The sequence below is a fragment of the Netta rufina genome (assembly GCF_964035555.1).
Source record: "Netta rufina genome assembly, chromosome: 6".
Taxonomy (NCBI): Eukaryota; Metazoa; Chordata; class Aves; order Anseriformes; family Anatidae; genus Netta; species Netta rufina.
In genome coordinates this window covers 32,670,090-32,689,315 of record NC_140129.1, presented here as the reverse complement: position 1 = coordinate 32,689,315, position 19,226 = coordinate 32,670,090, and the positions used below count along the sequence as shown (strand labels likewise).

The following is a 19,226-nucleotide window of genomic DNA, read 5'->3' as shown; positions in this document are numbered from 1 at the left end:
ACAGTAAGTGGTAAAACCTAAGAACTATGAGACTCATTTCAATTTAGAAAAGGATTTTGTCCAGCTCTCAGGTACTCTAAAACCTTCTGCAGTAAAGCCTGAAATTGTTTTAAACCATCCTGATATCAGACAAATCCATTATCCAAAAGTAAAGCTACTAGCAGGGTTGTACAATCCAAAGCATTTAGAACCACCATTTACATCCACAATTGAACATTTTAACAGGTTGTAACAGTGATGCAATACATAAATAAGAGCTCAGCTGTCAATGTCAGGTCTGCTTTTAGACTGAGGAGTTACCTGTGGTTAAAAACTGTAATTACCTGGGGAGAAGGGCTTGCACAAAACTATTAAAAAAAAAAAAAAAAAAAACACAAAACAAAACAAAAAAAAGAAACAACAGTGAAATTATCATACAAAAAGTGTTTCATCTGCCTGTGAAGCACTGTGCTAACTGAGCAGGCTTGAACCCTAAAATACAAATGTAATCAGTGTTTAACAATTATTTTCAAATGCTTTGTTTAATGATTTCCCATCTGTACCTGGAATTCCCAAGGTAATATTTCCAATGCTAGGAACAGGTGAAAAGCCCCAAACAAAATAAGTTCTAAAAACCTAGTTCTGAACTCTTAAGGCTGCTGCAATTGGAGACATGTTCCTTATGTTTCCTTAGTCACACCTTACTTCCAGAAAAATAGAGCGCTCTAGATTTCAGATTAGACAGCGCACAATAGACTCTTATTTCAGCTTCCTTCAAGAGGTTTCAGTTTTAAAATGTTTCATGGGAGAAAACTTGCTATTGTGTTTTTGTGTTTTTTGTTTTTTGTTTTTTTTTTTTGTTGTTGGTGGTGGTGGTGTGTTTTGTTTTGTTTTTCGAGAAGCTCAGCCCAGAGCTTCTGAACTACTGCAAAAATTTCTAACAAGCATCAGTTTTCAAAAAAAAACTAGTTTTTTTTTTTTTTCATAATGTATCATCTTTCCTCTTGCTCTAGATAAACAAGTTTTCATAGCACAATACAACTTGAATACAGTTACGCAAGAACTGGTACCAACCTTTAATAACCTTTTTATTGATTTATGTAACTATTTTTCTAACAGCATCTGAAAAACACTGGAAGTCAGTTTAATAGGAAAAAAAGTAATTACTGAGAGAACTTTAACAGCTCATTCTGATGCTCAGTATGTGCTTTCTCCCTCCAAATACACGTGTTTAAAGGATTGCATCTTATTGAATATTAAGCTTGCTTTTTATTATAGCAATTTATTATAGCAAGGTTTTTTTTCCTAGTATGTATATTTGCATAACTGTACCTGCCTTCTCTGCACTTAGTGTCACATGTTTTCTCTATATAGCTTTTTTTTTAAAATGGTAATGTAAGAGCTTGTATACAGTTGTGTTCCTCTGGTCCTCAAAAAGATTAATTTCAGGTACAGAACCTAGAAACTAAACCCAGCACCAACTAGGTGTGCCAAGTACTACGCACAGAACAGTTCAGTTGGAAGGGACCTACAACGATCAGCAAGTCCAACTGCCTGACCACTTCAGGGCTAATCAAAAAGTAAAGCATATTAGCGAGGGCATTATCCAAATGCCTCTTATTCAAATAATTACCACAGTAATTGGAAATTCCTGATCTTAGTCCTACAGCCAGCGGTTAAGCAGAGGCTACTCCAAAGCCTCTGGGATTTCTCTGTCATCCACAATAAGAGTATGAATAATTCCTTCCTTTCGTTTTCCACTACTGACAGCCTTAATGTAACAGCTGTGGTCACCAACACTGAAGTGAGTTTCAGTCCCATCTTCTACAAATTCACCCTGGGAGAAAGGAGACAAGAATAAAAACAGACGTGGTATTTCGGTAAGAATAAAAGCTCAGTGCATCAGACTGTTACCAAGGTCATGACCACTTGTAGCTCCTGTAATTAGAGTAGCCGTGGGTGGTTGCTGAAGAACACTGCAGAATCGCAGATGCAGCTTTGCCAGTTAAAGGTTTGTGAAAATGACAATCAAGATTTCACGTAAGCAGAAATGGCAACGTTTGAGTTTGTGAGCTCTGGTGAGAAAGCACATCCTTCGAGGATGGGGAAGTCTGCACAGAACCATCAGAAAATAAAGGCACCAAATATGTGAAGCCTTTTAACAGCTCATCTGCTCTACACATTAATGCTGGTGTGGCAAGAAGATTTTATTTGTTCCAACAAAATTACCTAAGCCCAAAGTGTTAGGGACCATCTCTAGATCGACCAAAATCAGCACCCATAAAAGAATACGGGTGTTCAGCTCCCAGTCACCGCTAACATGAGCGGGTCTGGATGAGGTGGTTCTAGAGTCTGTGACAAACTTGAGTCCCTCCCACTCCCCTCTACGTGTTCTCCCTAAAAACCTTGGACAACTGGCCCAGAAGATTTGTCTAAAAAGCGTAAAGCATTGTTTATCCTTATACGGCTAGACTTTTGGTATATTAACAGTTAAGTCAGGATATAAAATGTTCTTGGTTATAAAATACAGCAAAGGAAGTTCAGGACAGGCAATAGCACACTGTCTATCTCAACGTATGCTCATACTCCCTGCTGAAGTACCGTGCTCCTCGCTGGGGCTTAGCTAGCCCGTTACAGATACGTGCTGTGGCTGATTTTGGTCAGCTTTGGTCATACAGCCATAGCCTAGGAAAAGCCTTTGGGAATGATCACGTACCACTGTTTCCATTTTTTTACCGTTGCACCACACGTCCATTGTGTCCTTTTCTGTGAAGGAAAGAAGAACAAAAAGTAAAAAGAACAAGACTCTCCCTCCTCCCCCCGCAGACAGGGAGATCTGAGAATTTTTAAAATTTACTGTACGTTACTTTTAATTCCCCAGAAAAGTTCCTAATTAACCGCAGTACCTGAGCTACAAGTTTGTTCTAACATCAGAAAGATGGGAGGCTCTGCCATCAATGGGCAAACTATTTTTGCTGTGAATACACATTTTTACCTTTCTCTAGCCCTGGCGGTTAACACTGCGTTGCTCTCAATATTGTAAGCAATGTTCTGACATTCTTTAACAGAAAAATTTGAAAACAAAAATGAAGCCATTTGTGTTAATTATTTGAGTACTGCTTATTCGATGAAGCTAACATTTTTTTTCAGATAGGCTTAATTCAAAAGCAGCATTATTTAACATCTATTTGTACTGTTTGTATTCTTAAGAAAATTCAAATTCCTTTGAAAACTGAAGTATCACCTTAAATATGATTCTTATTTTCATTTGAAACAGTACATTTTTACTTTTCCCAGCAGAACCTCCTAAATTACGTTGCTCTGGAACCTCCTAAATTACATTACTGACGCTGTTGTCCACAGACCGTCAACAGAGAGTTGAATATTACTTGCCTTTTAAGTAAGTACAGGGAAATTAAAATGTCTTTGAGGAGACCAGGTTATCTCTGTCATTAAAACTGCCTTTCTCCCCGTCAACATCGTCACCTTGGGGCAGTTCATTCTGTCCTTAGGCTTAGGAAGAAATCAGAGCCCAGTATGTCTTGTATCCAGGTTTAACCATACAGCAATACCCAAGAGGAAGTTCTCCTGATAGATGCCATGGACAAATTCCTCAGTGGATTCCCTCCCACCCATCTTCTTATAATGTATTTTGGAAAGGGGGGGTGGAGGAAAACAGATGTACTGCCCTGCTGCTGAGAAAGTGAAAAAGCATTATCTGGAAATTCTAGATTGAATTTGCATTTAAAAAGTGCTGCAGAAAATATCAAGCCAATTAATGTATCAAAAAATGAAGGGTAACACCTTCATACTCCTTCAGTTAAAGACTCCTTGACTTTGGCTTATGGTTTCTGAAAGGAAAGCGTTGTTTACTGGTTACCTAGTTAACAACGGTGCTGCAGAACAGAAAACTAACAGCAGGCTCCCACAGACCTAACGAGACTGCTATTTTTGACTGTCATTGGCATCTAATTCTGAAGTTCCAGACCACCCAGGATTTTTCTCTCCAATAGTGTTAGCCACTGAACTATGCGTTCTCTTAATTTTCAGTTATTTAGTGCACACAAGTTTATTGGAAGGCAGCAACATGAAGTTATTCAGTATTTACTTACCTAGAACAATCCTATAGTCTGTACCACCCAAGCTCAGTACCCAAGTATTTGTTGTTTTTGACCTGTTCTCCATATATTTCTTGAGGCTTTTTCCGTTGATCTCCAAAGTATATTCATATGCAAAACCACTGACTGCATCAATGTTAATAGTAGCTTTGGTTTTGGCTACTCCGACAGTAAATGTTTCTTTACCCACTAATTTAAACATCCATTCTTTTCGTATTTCCTCCTGGGGAAAAGAAAATAAAGACCATGGGTATTCATGGACAAACCTGGAAACATGTTTTAGTATTAACACAAAACGAACCAGAACTGAGGAAATAGCTCAGTACTCACACCCTAACACTAACTGAAATGATGTAGTTCATTAAATTAGGCAAAGTTAGCCAACTGAATATACCTCACTTGCATGTATTAGTCTTTTTTGTTTGTTCTGATGGCTTTTGAATGGAAGTGCACTTAGATGATCTGTATCTCAGCGAATTTTGAGCACAGAGCAAGCTCACCTTGCCATCAACATAGACAACACGTTTTCCTGAAGTGGTCCCGTGTTCGAATTCAATCTTATGGACACCATCGCTTAGAGCTACTTCCCAAACAGCCACCAGGTCTGTCATCTTCTCCAAGTGGCTGTACCGAGACCTACGGAAACACAACAAAGTAAGTTAGTTGTCACTGAAAGAGTTCTGATGACTACAGTTCAAAGCTTCACTGCTTCAGGCAAGTCGCCTTTTACAGCTGTGAAATGAGACTTGAAAGACGAAGCTTACACAATTACTTACAATTTCATGTTTTACAAAAATATCACAAAAAACTGGTAAATAAACTCACTTTGACAAACGCCGTACAAAGACATATATCCGTCTAACCTCTAAAACATCCATTTCAGGTGACAGCATAGCTAAAAAGTTGTACTCAGAGCTCAGATGTTCCTTGACAATTATTTCTTGGCAGGCACTAAAATGCAGTATTTTATTTGGTCTCTGAGAAACTGTTTTAGCTTCTAAGCTTGAAAAATAGTTGGGATGACCAGTTTAGCTATTATAATTTACTCTGTTTTAACAAATTTGTCTGTAATCTCCCATAAGTATTACCTACATCATTCATAGATACAACTCTGCACACACAAACACACACAGGGGAGAAGACTGGGAAAGATATCCTTCCATTTAAATGATTTTAAAGTTTAGATACAGTCATAAGCAACTGCTGGAACGGTGGATATCTTTCCAAAAGCTGTTCATACTCAGTTCTGATATTTTACCTTACTTCATCTTCATAGACAGTAATCTCCTCGCGGGATGCCATAGTAACCAAAACGGCTTTTAATCCAACTAGCAGCAAGAAAAAAAGAAAAGCAGAATAGCAGCAGGAAAGTGCTGACAGCTAAATTTTCCTTGTTTCTCCAGGTAAGGTCATGGTTATTTTTTAAAGTGTCATGAACTGTCATGCACTACCAGAAATATAAGCGGCAATACACTTTTGGACTAAAAGGCAGATAAAAGTATTAATTTACAAAATCAGTATGTGCAATTAACTCTGCCTTTGGTAGCACATCACAATTTTGTCACTTCTTTGATGGAAAAATGGTTTGCCTGACAAAAGCTTGGAAGGAAACAGCTTGACCAAAGCAGGAACTAAAGCCAGGCCTCCACACCTCAGTCACAAACGGTAACTAGAGGCTACTGCCACCTTGGGACATGAAATAGCAGAGGAGAACAACTTTCACCTGCTGTTTTTTCTAAATCATCGCCGAAGTTTTCAACAATCATTGGTAGCAATCCAACCTGGCAATTCTGTGGTAACAGCTACGTTCATCACAAATAAATCACTTGCTTCTCGCTTAAGGGTTTTGTTTTGACAATGACTGTGGTTTTACAACACTGCTGGCTTATTTCTAATACATTGCTTTGACTAACCAAATCAGTTTGTGCTAGACCTATCCGCGTTAAGGAAAGGACTCAGCTATGCTGCTAATTACACAAGCCATAACGAAACTCCCATGGGTTGTCAGGGAATCGTACTTTCACACTTCACAAGCCGAAGAATACCGTAAGGCACTTCTAAAGCAAGCTCTTTCACTCTGACCCAATGGAGTTATTAGTTACCAACAGCTATAATTAAAGTGACAACTGATTTTTTGATAACTGTACTTTCTAGTGAAAAAATGAATTAAGGTTGTAAGCTTTAGGGTCTCTTTTCAGCACAATGGTAAGCATGCACTTAAAATTAAACCTCCTTCAGTCTGACTGAAGCATCTATTTTAAAACGTGCGTAACACTGCTGTAGGACTGTTTGTGTTTTTGGCAGTAGTGACAACCGTTTCTGTTTGAAAACGAAAAAAAAATAAATTGTTCTGTTTCAGAGATCATTTATTGTCTTTGATGAGATGAAAGTGCCCTAAGCAAAGGCCGCATCATTCCATGGCATCTCCCGTTGCCCAGGTGAGCAGCCCCCCAAGGGATGCAGTCCTGTACAGGGCTTGTTTATTATTTATAAATAAAGCAGAAATAGGGTCTCTGTGAGGAACCCACCCAAACCGCTGCTGTGAGGTGTGTGGGTACAGCAGGAGGTACTGAGCCCAGGGCACAGGGCTCCCCCACCAGCCACACACACACAGACACAAATCCTCTCCCAGCACCTCCTACACCATCCCGAGAGCCTGCCTCGTCCTCTAACGTGCCGTGCAGAAGGACAAAAACAAGAATTTATCGCTAAAGATCATTCTTTTGCAGTTAAACCCCGATAGCCGCGTTTCCGCAGCTCCTCCTGCAGCCCGTGGTGCCGCCTCCTGGCAGCCGAATAACGCAGTACGGCAGCAGCCCGGGCTCCGCAGCCGCCCTAACCCACCCCCGGCTGTTGCCCACCCCATCCACGGCGGTGCTTGAGGGAGAGAAAAGCGGACCCGGATCCGGATCAGAACCAGAACCAGAACCAGAACCAGAACCAGAGCCCGCGCTCGGCCCGGCCCGGCCCCGCTCCTACCTCAGCGGGGCTCCGCTCCCTGCTCCGCCCCGCGCCTCAAAATGGCGGCAGCCCGCCTCCCTGCCCTCCCCTCACGGCCACCGGGCGGGAGAGCGGGCGGGACGTTATCCCCGGCCCCATCCCCATCCCCATCCCCGGCCCCATCGCCTCAGGAGCCCGCCTTCCATCTCGCTGCCATCCCTCCCAGCTGCTCGATCCCTTCCTTCTCTTCCCCTTTTCTCCGCCGTCGCCCCGCTCCCCGCACTCGGAGCGGCCGCTCCTCGCCATGGCTGAGGTACCGGGGTGAGCGCGGGGTGGCCCGGCTGCCGGGCGGTGAAAACCAAATAAAAAATAAAAATAAAACACGGAGCAAAACGGGTGCACGGCTGCCGAGAAGCTGTGCCCGGCCGGGAGGTAGGGGGTGAGGCAGGGCTGGCCCTGAGGCGCTGCCGCCAGAGGAGAGCCCGAGCCTGGGGCCTGATCTTGTATTTTTCTCTTATAACAGTGATCAAAATAACCTGGATGGTCTGTGTGTTAAGTTTAGCGTTTTTATTTCCCCAATATTTTTTATGGATCTTACAAATCCACCTAGAGCGACTGTGGCTTTTGTGGCTTGGTGTGACTGTGTGTCCGTTACTTCTAGTGCTTTTGTTGTTGTGCTGGTTTGGGTTTTTATTTGGGGGCATTGGGTGTCTTCCACTGTATGCACGACGAGAGGAATAGGAGGCCACCAGCTTGTCTTCAGGATTCATGTTTCTGCCTCTTCTCCCAACTGTAGCAGGAGAAAGCCGAATGGGAAAACTTAAACAAGCTATTAATGCGGCATGGGTTGAGACCAGTGAGTCTTGCTGCCCCCCAAAACAGCAGAAATGTATCAGGTAAGGAAAAGCCAATTTTACAAGTTCTTGCATACCAAGCCAGAATTCATAAGGTATTTCTAAAGCCATCACTTCCATTTGGTAGCGGTGATACAGTCTTCTTCAGTTATTAAAAGCCTTTTGCTAAGACTTTGCTTATTCTGTATTTTTCCAGATATGATCGTCATAGATACTCAGTCTTCTCTGGGAATAAGGCTTGCATTAACAACACTGGTGGAAGACACCGACCGCCACCAGAGGATGATGCAAGGCCTCATGGAGGCTAATCGTAATCTGAGGTGAGATGTGGCAGAAGGAATTTACTCGCTAATGCAGAGCAAAAGCTCTGCCAGGTGGAGCTTGTCACACCCAAGGCCTGAGACCTTTTCCCTGAGATTTTTGTCCAGTATGCAGCAATGCTGGCCTAGATCTGCTTGAGCTTTTGTCGTAATTAATCTGCTGCTTTGTCTCACAGCAGCATATTTACTATATCTGCTGCCGTAGGCTATTACTGGGTGTTATCAGATAATGTTTGTCGGGCCTGCACATCCTTCACTGTATTTAGTGAAATGAGTTTAATTTGAATCAAGGATTTATCTTTTTAGAGATGAGATACGACAGGAACGAGGTCGGGCATCTCGACAAGAACAACGGGCTAATGAGTTGGAAAACGTGGTGAAAAACATTAAATCAAAAATTTGTCAGCTGGAAGATGAGACGATAGCTAAAGTTTGCCAGCAACAGAATCAAGTCAAAGAACTTCAAAAAGATCAGCAGGTCTCACAGGTAATTCACACAGTGCTGTCTGAGGACTCAAACTTTTGACTTCTTTTGAAAGCACTAGAAATATTTAAATAGGTCAAGATAAACACGAGTCTTGTGTCAGAGTTAATATGTTATTCATTGGTAAGATTTTACATTTTTTGAAGCATTTTCTTATAATAAATTGGAAAAAATATGAACCCTTCTTCCAATGCCTCTTCAGTATGTCTAAAAAGCAAGTGCTAAGCTTCCTTAGGACCAAGTGCTACTTGGGTTAGTAGAGCACTGTCTCCGGTGTGCAAATTATTCTAATTTCAGAATGCTCCTATAATCTCTTCACAGTCAAAATATCAACAGCAACAGGAAAAGCTGCAAGAACAGGAAGAAATTATTGCCCGTTTGCAGAAGGAGCTGTGCAAAGCTGGGATGGAGGAGCAGCAGCGTGTTGCCACTCAAACCAAAATGTTTTGCCGGTTTTGCAAAAGAGCTCCCAAGTCGCTTCTGGATCAGCAGTAAGAAATTTTCTTGTATTGGCAAATGATCTGTAGCATTAAACGAAGAAACAGATTTTAGAATAATTGTTCTTGATACTTAATACAAAGAAAGTTGGATACCTTAGGAGTGCAAGCTGAAATATGAAGCCTTGTAAAGGTACATTAATGCAATAATTTGTTGTTGCATGATAAATGTGAGCTGGATGGCAAAAAGTAAAACTTCTCAGCCACTGCATACGCTAGGTGTCAGCAAAGAGAGAAGAATGATTCACTGTGGACATTCAGCATCTGCTAGGGTGATTTCATTCTGGGATTTAACGTTTTAAAATGTAAATTTAAGAAACAGTGTGGGAAAGCAGTCTTTGCAACTGCTAACTGCAGGCATGCTGTAAGTTTTCCCAGGTACTTTTGTGCAAGTTATAAAAATATTCTAAGCATATGTTTCGTGGAATAAAATTTCTACATGTCTACTATAATCAGAGATTAGACAGTTTTTAGGCCTGGTGTACCTGTCACTTAGTTGTGCTGGTGTGGCTGGGTCATCCAAGTCTGACTAGTAATGTTAACCTAGGAAGAATTTCAAAGGGTTTGTCTGTGTGCTTCTGACATTTTCTTGCTGTGCCCTCACTAAATGAGAAAAAGGATCACTGAATTTGGTTCCCTGGGTCTTCTCACCTGTATCTAAACAGAAAATCACAGAGTGGCTCAAGAGGAAAGGCAGTTTCTCAGCTGTCCAGTTTTCTGTGGCTTTATTTTCTTGCAACCACTTCTTGGAAAGCACTTGCAGTTTTTTGGATATCCCTGTTCTCAGGCTATGTGGGACCCTTCGTTCTGGTCACTGTAGCCCTAGAACTGAGTGTGCCATACTGTTAAAGTGTGCTGGGAAAACAGGCAGAAGGCAAGGAAGCTGTCAGAAGGATTTAGCTTTTGTCTTGTCTTGAGTAATTTTAACACTTTGAGTCTAATATAGGGTTAATGCCTCTACATTTCTTTTTTGGATATGAGGGAGAACCTACTGGTTGATGCAGTCACTTCTGAAACAGTGCAGTTGTGCAAGATGTCCTCTTCCAATGGGCTGGTTATAGTATCTTTAGGACATGATTATTTTTAAAAGATCTGAAAATTATGATAGCATTTTTTCCCTTTTTTTTTTTTCAGGTTTCTTTGTCTGATTGATTACTATGAATCTCAAATCAATCAAATGAAAAAGGAGCTAAGGTAGGTCTCACGTAATGCCTCGTGGTCCAACTGCTCAAAGTTTTTTCTTTCTGCTTACTGCTCGGAAAACTTGTAAAAGTTCTGTGTTCCAGATGTCATCACTAGCATGTAAGAAACAGCAAGGGACTCTAATGGTCTTGGAAGTTTGGATTCATCCCGGGAATAACTGTCAGTTAGTCTAAGCAGCTGCTAGATCAGGAGGCCAGTGCAGCTAGGAGTGCGGGTGTATTTAGCCACTTGAGCTACAAGCCTTTGGTTGCTTTTCCTCTTCCCTTCTTGCAGTGGTTTACAGGAAGAACTACTGCATTAGCTGTGCTCACTCAACTGGGGAAAAAAAAAAAGTTCCAGCTTCTTAGCTCCATCATGGTGCCTATGTGATACAGAGCAACCAGCAGATACCTGAGAGACGTTGCTGTAATTTGAGATTATTATCTTGAAAGCTGAAATGGGATTTGCTTGTACTGGAATTTCTCTGGAGGAATAAGTGTACTCAATTAGTAGATGAAACAGCTTCACAGAGTGAGAGAGGAGGAGAGCAGTGGCTCTTAGAGCAAAATTTCTATTCTGATTATTTTTCAATTTATGGAAACATTATCATACATAACTGCTAACTAAACCAACTTAGAGCTTTGAGGTAATTGAATTGCAATAAACTGTGAGAGTTTATTCTTCCTAATAGGCAATATAAAAAAGATGAAGATCATGCACAGAGAGAAGTAAAAAGCAAGGAAGAGTTTTTAAATCTGGATGCTACTCCTAATTATAGAGCACTGCTGACGGTAAGGAACTGCTAAGAATAAGTCCATGCAGATCTCTAAATGGTAACCCCTGAAGATCCACACAGAAATACATGTGTCTTTGATTTCTATCTGCTTGTTCTTGTCTTCATAGTTTGTAAACTCTCTGGGCAGGGTTCACTGTCTATTTATGCAAAGATTCAGTGCTATATTGTGAGTCTTTGCTGAGCACTGCAAAGACCTCTTTAATCACAGGTTCTCCACCTGTGGTCTCCTGCAGCAAGCTCTTGATCTTAGTTGACTATTTCCTCATCCGTGCTGCCTTGCTATGTAAGGCAAATGGGAACCTCTCTTAACACATACATGCTTTAAAGTGCTCGAGCTTGTTATTATGGAACGAGTGAAATAAAAGAAATAATGCAGTTTGTGTTGCAGTCTTTCCAGAATCAGCTTGTTGAAGCAAAAGCCAGGAATGAACAGCTTGTGCTTGAAAATGCAAATCTCAAGAAAGATTTGGAAACGAGGTGAGAAAGGATAAATATCATCCTTTGTAAAGGCACTTCAGTAGGCTTTGCTTTACAAAGACAGAAATTGAACGCACCAGCAATTGTAAAAGCGTAGTGTGAAATCTGCCTTTAAAAGCAATTTGTAAAAGAATTCATATTCTAGTAGGCCAGCAACAATCAACCTGCCCTCCTTAAGCTAATAATAGTATCAGTTATTATTGTGCAGTGCATTGTGTTGGACAATTGCATCAATATTTGCACTTTATTTAGCGAAAGCAGTAAAAATGCGCACGAGTACAGCCCGGGTTGGTGAGCTGGCTGACCCAGAACACTCACAAAAATGTAGTCTTTCCACTAATAGCATTACTGCTAAGCCTGATTTCCACTTTAAAACTTGCTGGTCAACATAGAGATGCAGACTCCTTTAGTAAGAAAACCTAGGCCAGCAAAAGTGGTTTTTGGTGGTGCATTACAGTTACTATCTGCATTAACATTTCTGCGTGGCAGTAACTGTAGAATTTCCTTTCCAGAAAGACATCGTACTGGCAGAGCTTTCTTACTTTTTTGCTTGGCTGAGTTTTATGGATGCCTTCAAGTGCAAGACACATAAATAATATGGACCTTTTTCTTTCCAACAGGCCTACTGCACAGGAATTAAAACTTTACAAGCACCGAGTGAAGAAGCTAGAGAAAATTTTAAAGAAAACTATCCAGTAAGTGTTTTTCTTCAGTAACTTCCATGAATCCTCTGAGTTTCTAAAGGCAAAGATACTCTGCAATCTGTAATGTAGAAAATACTTTGTAAAGCATGTACCTTATCGCCATTCCCTAGAGCCAGGTTTATGGGCAACAAACACTTGTGCATCTCTGAAGACACCCTATGGATTCAGGAAGTGATGGCATGGTGCCCAGGTGGGGGCACAGCAGTGTGTCCTTGTAATTTCATTTTGTCTTTTGGGATTTGAGTGTTCCCACAGGCAGTATGGGCAGGACCCAACAGTGGTGTTTGCTGCCTCTGTGAGCTCCAAAGCAAGTTACTGGTTGTGCTGTGGGTTGTGAATGAGGGAGTATTATGAGAGTTGGCAAACTGTTGCAGCTACATGAGGTTATGTCCATATTGCCCTTAGAATTTTTTCTCTTTTTCTTGAACGTTTCAAGAAAGTACATTAAAGGTATTAGACATCTAGTGTTGACAAAGTGTCTTGATCTGGAATTTCACTTAAGCATTCATGCACATGCATACTGAATGTTACATATTTTGTAGCACAATACGTAATCTGAAGAAGATCCTACTTTAAAAATATTTGGTTCTTCATTTTACATTGTGTATGTCTAAATGATCATTTCTCTCATGCGTTGGGTGTAATTTAGACGGTAGTTTTAGACTGAAGGTCACCTTAGAATTGACAAGAAGGGTAGTGAGTTACATATAGTAAGGCAGGAAAGATGTTCATGCAGAAGTAGATAAAGACTGTGCATAGAATTTCACTATTTTGAGTAAATTTCTGGGTTTCACCTCTAAAGCCACTGTAGAACTTCAAGTAATAACTGCACATCTAGTATTGTCCCCTCTCCATTAGCATGCGGTCTCGAATAACATCAGCCTGGAGACCTGAGATAAATTTCTGATACTTACATTAGCTATTATGTTCTTAAACTAGCTCAGTTTGAATGAATGGTATTGGCAGGCATTATAAAATGGAGACTTCACTTTGTAGGTGTAAGTTTGTGCTACATTCCTGGTTCTTTAATCCATTTGAATGTTGTATCTCTGCTAAGGCTATTTGTGTAACCTACTGTATGCATTTGGCATGCAGGTCTTCAGGGAGTGGTATCGGAGAAGGAACAGAAGAAAAGAAAGAGCCTGAGAGTACTGCAGGAGCAGACCAGCTGCAGGCAGTGAGCCAGCAGTACTTACAGGTATGCAAATTTCATCGTACTGTGTGTATCTAGCACTTTCATAATGAAATATAATGCATTTGTTTTGTTTAGCTATGTAAACTGAAGCTTGCTATTTTGAATCGAAGAGTTTACGTAAAGCCCTGTCCATAACATGTGGAATGTTCTGCATATGGCGGTTAATGTGGGCTTAGTGTAAACTACCTGAAAATACACCAAAAAAGCAGAGGCTAGCTTGGTAAACACCAAATCAATGATTTAGTCCCAAGTCCTTTTAGGAGAGGGTATCTGATCAAGGTCCTGTGTAAATCACATCCTGATGTTACAGTTCTAAATATGCCTGAGGAGGTGGTAGCCTTTATTTCACCTTGAGTAAAGAAAGAGCAAATATAGTAAAAATTAGCAAAATGTAAAGTGGAAGTAACAATGTTGCAAGGAGATGAACATCAAGTATCTCTCGGTGGGAAATCTTATTTGCATTACTTTCACATATCTTTTAGCTACCATATTTTAAAACGTTTGACTCTGTTATGTATTGAATGCATCTATAAAATTCATCGATAGTAACTTTTTGGAGATGTTTATGATTTAATGTTTAGATAATCACGATTCTAATGGTGAGAGATTTTATTATAAAATGTTGTATTTGAGCAATAACTTTTTTTTTTTTATTGAAGGTGTTGTCCAATATTGATTCTATTATACGAAGTCCAAGAGCTCCTCCATTAATATATAGGCGCAGTAAAGGGCCAGTACAAAATTATGTCAAAGAGAATGGACAGGAATGTGGATTTGAGCACCTTCCACTCACTATAGAAATGTGGGCAGATCAACTAATGGCCCTAAAGGTAAGGAACCATCGCGCTTGGCTTTATATTCTTCCTTTCATCTGCTGACAACCCCTCAGTGCTTCCCTGTACGTAGCTCTTTTTTTTTTTTTTTTTTTTTTTTTTTTGTGTGTGTGTGTAACCTTTGTTGTTGTCTGACTTGGTATTAAACGGACAGCAGAAAGTTTTAAAAATGTTCATACGACTGTAAAGCATAGTAAAGTGAAAAACATGCAGGCCAGATGAATTCTTCTGTGTATATTATGTAAATGTTTTCATTCACTGGTTGAGTTCCTAGGACCACGTGTAGGCTTTGGAGTTTTTGTATTCGGCACGCAAATGCTGACACATTCTCCTTCCCTTTTGCCTTACCAGAACAGTAACTTTTTGATTTAAATACAATTGAAGTAATCTTGTTTAAAACCAAGCTTTCTGTGACCAACACTTCTTATTTCACTGAGGCAGTAATATATGAAGTATTTTTCACTTTCAGAATATCAGTGTTTGTTTGAATTCAGAGAATGTAAACAAGAAAATGCTTAAATTCCATGAAAACTAAGACCTTGCTGTTTCTAAAACTGAAATACTTCTGCGTATGAGAAACAGAGGATCAGTCTATCTCTGTAGTAAAAGCAACTCTAGGCAGTTACTATAATAAGCTGTCCTCCCTCCCTATCTCCCTCCCTCTTAAAAGGATTTACACAGGTCATTGAGAAAACTGACTCTGGAACTGGTGCCCTGGCACACCACAGATCCACAGGAAAGCAGAGAATCCATACGAGTTCAAGACCTTCAGTTCATTGTAGATACAGTTTTGGAAGAAATAGAAAACAAGGAAAAGGTAATTCTTACCAGAGTCCTATAAACAAAAGTTACCTACTAAAATGCATTCTCTGCATGTTGATCAGACCTGTGTATCTGAAAGCCCTGTGGAGTTTAAGAAATAGGTGTGTGAAGATGTTCAATAGTCAGAGACTATTTTAACATAATGGATAAATTCACCCTGGGGAAGACTGCTTTAATCAAAGTCATTTGGCCAATGATGAATTTGCATTGCCCTGTAGTCTTGGGTATTATCCTGTTATGTCTGTTTCTCTCTGTCAGCATTGAGAATATATAAACAGACATAATAAGCAACAGAAAACTTTCAAAAGAGTATTTTTAAAGAATATTTTTGGTTTGCTGGATATCTGTCTGAAAACCCTCTTCAAAATAACTCTTCGGCTTTAAGAATATTTGAAATGCCTTGGTTTAATAAGGGAGGTTAACACCTGGTTTTCTTCACAGACTACTTTTAAGAATGTTTCGTGGTTTAGAAGAATCCTTGCTAAGCAACAGCACTGCCAATTTACTCTTTCTGCTTACTACAGAACAGCCAGACGCCATCCTTACCGGCACTGTATGCAATAATCTCGCACTTCCAGAAGCTGTTTGATGTGAATTCTCTGAATGGCATTTATCCACGAATGAATGAGGTTTACACAAAACTGGGGGAACTGACCAACGCTATGAGAAATCTCCACGAGCTCCTGGAACTAGGTAAGGGCTTACTGCCTGGCTTTCCTTCAGACTATTTCCAAAGGAAAAAGATGATACGTGAAAGGCCAGCTCTGTACAGAGGATATGTCGAGCTGCTGAGTAATGAGAAAACTAGGTTTATCCTTCACTGAAATATAAAAACGGGCTGTCAGTTATTGGGAGTTGGAAAAAACTTGTAAGCCTTTAGGAGCCACTGAGAAATACCAGAGAGGAAGGAGAAAGGAACAACATGAGATGTCTTTTTTTTTTTTTGCTGTAGTTTTGTTTCATTTGCACTCACTTAGTAATTCTCCTTTATCATCTTTCACTCTCTACTTGAAAAATAAGTTAAGAATGGTGTGTTGCTTCTTTCAATAATTTTGGAACAGCTGTTATCTATATAACCTTTGCTATATATTTCTCCTCAGTAACTCATTCAAGGGTAAGTACGTCCAGTCCTCAGGAACTTACCTCTAATGCTCCTAAAGTTTTTGTTTGTTTGTTTGTTTTTTTAAAAAAACTTGTGGTGTTGAATGTTGAGACGTAAGTGCCAGTACTCAGAAGCCTGCAGTAGTTACCTCCAGGTGCCCATTCTTTTCTGGTTTTGTACTTCTGAAGAGCAGCAGCTGTTAATTTTCCCTGAGCTCATGGGTTTAAAGGCTTGGCTGTGCTGCAGGGTATACAACCAGAGGGCAAGGCTCCTGGACTAAGGTCTTCAGAGCTTCAGTCAAAGAGAGCAGCAAACTGCCTGCCTGCTTGCCTGCCACCAGCACAAAACTGAGGAGGCTTCTCATCTCCCTAAAAGTCACAAAGCAATGGAGCTCAGCAGAAATCTCCTCCACAAATAGTTCTGAAACTGAGTGAGAGAAGGAAAAAGAGCCCCTTACCTTTCATCACAGTAGTCAAGGCAGGTTAAAAACAATACCCAAGCAAGTTCTGGCTATTCACAAAGTGTGGATGAGCAAGTTCCTTGTTGGCCTAGCCCCCTACAGTGCACTTCTGTCATGTTACAGGAACCTAATGAATAACCTCTTTATATTTTTCAGTTGGCTGCTTTCCACTGACAGTGTAGGGAAGACTTTAGGACTATTTCAGTTGTGAGAACGTACGGCTCTGACAAGTGTTTAGCTACTAAAGGATTAATGAGAGATTCCCTCATCCCAGTAACATTAGTTTATTTCTGAATGTAGGCACTTTGCTTTCTGTGAATGATGAAACTCATAGGCCAAGAGGTGTGAAAGCTGAGTAAAATCTGGGTACTTTTAAGAGTTGAATTGTGGCTTATTTTCCTGTTTTTACTGTTACCAGAAACATGAATGTTTGTTTTCCAGATAGTTCAGTTCCACCCACTGTGGTAGTGGATACTGTTGGGAAACTGTGTGACATCATTAACGAGAATGTGAATGAGCAGGTACAGCAGCTTCTGGGGACCCAAGACATTCACAGGTATTTAGGGCTGTTCCATCTACAACAATTCTTCAAACCTCAAACTTGATAATTGAGAGACCTGTCTAAGTCTGATACTGCAAGTGACTTTAATCACTTGCTTCAAAACCAGTGAGCTGTGACAGTTCAGGACTCACTACTATCCTACATGGAACTGTGTTTCAGGAGGAGACACAGCAACTACTGCGTGTTGGTGGGGAGCTGAAAGTGTTTCAAGGCTTCAGGTCTAACACTGACATGTATTAGTTGCTGAGAGAATGTATGCCTCAAACTTCCTACCCGTGTATTTTGGGAACTGGACAAATCTTACTCTCATCGTCAACAGCTGAGAACATACACGTGGTAGCAAATTGTGAGAGCTTGCACTGAGAACGTGCTATACAAATGTTCAAAAAGATTAATTGCAGCAGTAAATTTGACACAGTTAATAATGTGACAGTACTAACTCCCTCAACCTTTCTATGCTTCTCACAATTCTGACTAGAGATGAGCTGCTTGTAAAATATTCCTTGCCTCCACCTCTGAAGCAGTTACATCAGCCACCCCCAAGCCGTATATTTAGCATACATGGGCTACTGTTCCTATCCAAAAATTACATGGTGCTACGTAAGAAGGAAAGGAAGGATGTATATAGGGCAGAAATAGTGAAATTAGAGAGAATCTTTTGACAATTAATAGTTGCTGCCTGCAGTTTTCAGAACTTGAGAATGCGTTTTTGGTGTAGATGCATTTACATCCTACGAAGCAGCAGTGTTTTCAGAAAGCAATGACACAGTGTGGCAAGACAGCCAACGGGGTGAGCTTAAAATGGTCTTACATCTTTGATCTGATATTCTTATTTACTAATTTCAGTATAATCAATAAGCTAGAAGAACATGAGTGCTTCTTTCCACCCTTTCAAGCTCTCATTCAAGATTTGCTCCGTCTTCTAGGTGAGTAATATTTGTAGCAGCTGTAATTATCTTCGTGCCAAAGCTTCCTCTTAAGACTTTAAATAGCTAACACCTATTTTGTTTACTCCTGGTGTGCAGCAAAACACAAAGTATGACAAAAGGTGCTAACTTTTGCCTCACTCTCACTCTTTCCTGAGAAAGTGGCCAACATAAGTTTGTTTTCATTAAAAATGGGGTTGATTTACATTCAATTGCATTACTCACAAACTATTTTTTTTCCTAAAATCATTAAAAGGTTTGAGGAGCTTATTCTCTGTATTTTTTGCTCACTAGCTGTATATCTAACATTAAGCTAGAATTTTGGCTGAAGTTGAGGGTGTTCTATGTACGTGTCTTACCATTTTGCTTTTCATTCTGTTCCAGAGATCAGTAACCTGGATGATATTTTACCTACTGTACAAAACTTGAAATTGGCAGCTAGTTAAGAGTTAGTCTGGTCTATTCTAGGAAGACTTATGTAACCCGTGAAGCAGCCTGTTGACGAATACCATTACGGCTACCTCTAATCTCTGTTATCCTAATGAAGTTTCACACTTTTTCACATAAATAAAAACTTGGCTTTGCCGCTGCATTCCTTCATTTCTCTGAATTCTTGTTTCATGGTCAATTTAAGAGAAGTTTAAATAATGACAAACAACTGGTCTGTGCAGTCCCAGAGAGAGAACCAACAGACACTATTGATCTAGGAAACTGAACACAGCACAAAACCAGAAAACAAACACAATCACTAACTACACCAGCTGCAATCAAAAGGGTAAGCATGAGGTGCAGGTGCTCTAACTGCCTTAGCAGTGACACTTCCATCATTACCTTGGTTGGTTGGAGAGCTCATTTTAAAAATACTGCTTACCTCTTCAGATAAGTTTGGGATTTGAGTTAGTGACTATCCTCTTTTGACGTACTTGCATAAGTTCAGGTTTCCTGCTTTGTGTTGCAAACCGCTGTTCAGTGAGT

General features: G+C 40.3%; 2 protein-coding genes across 2 annotated transcripts; one reads left to right on the top strand and one right to left on the bottom strand.

Annotated features, from left to right (window-relative positions):
* Positions 1-1,335: 1,335 nt before the first annotated feature.
* On the bottom strand, positions 1,336-4,723 carry FAIM (Fas apoptotic inhibitory molecule). Its single transcript, XM_084289612.1, has 4 exons — positions 4,598-4,723; positions 4,092-4,320; positions 2,696-2,745; positions 1,336-1,816 (listed from the first exon to the last, which is right to left on the bottom strand). The coding sequence occupies exons 1-4, from the start codon at positions 4,706-4,708 to the stop codon at positions 1,667-1,669; spliced, it is 540 nt and encodes a 179-aa protein (XP_084145738.1). The 5' UTR covers positions 4,709-4,723; the 3' UTR covers positions 1,336-1,666.
* Positions 4,724-6,514: 1,791 nt separating this feature from the next.
* CEP70 (centrosomal protein 70) lies at positions 6,515-18,769 on the top strand (the record flags this gene model as incomplete). Its single annotated transcript, XM_084288607.1, has 17 exons — positions 6,515-6,535; positions 7,012-7,350; positions 7,834-7,933; positions 8,088-8,211; positions 8,518-8,698; positions 9,017-9,186; positions 10,327-10,386; positions 11,066-11,165; positions 11,559-11,647; positions 12,268-12,342; positions 13,447-13,549; positions 14,206-14,376; positions 15,050-15,196; positions 15,726-15,894; positions 17,205-17,319; positions 18,172-18,251; positions 18,636-18,769. The coding sequence occupies 17 exons, from the start codon at positions 6,515-6,517 to the stop codon at positions 18,695-18,697; spliced, it is 2,106 nt and encodes a 701-aa protein (XP_084144733.1). The 3' UTR covers positions 18,698-18,769.
* Positions 18,770-19,226: the final 457 nt, after the last annotated feature.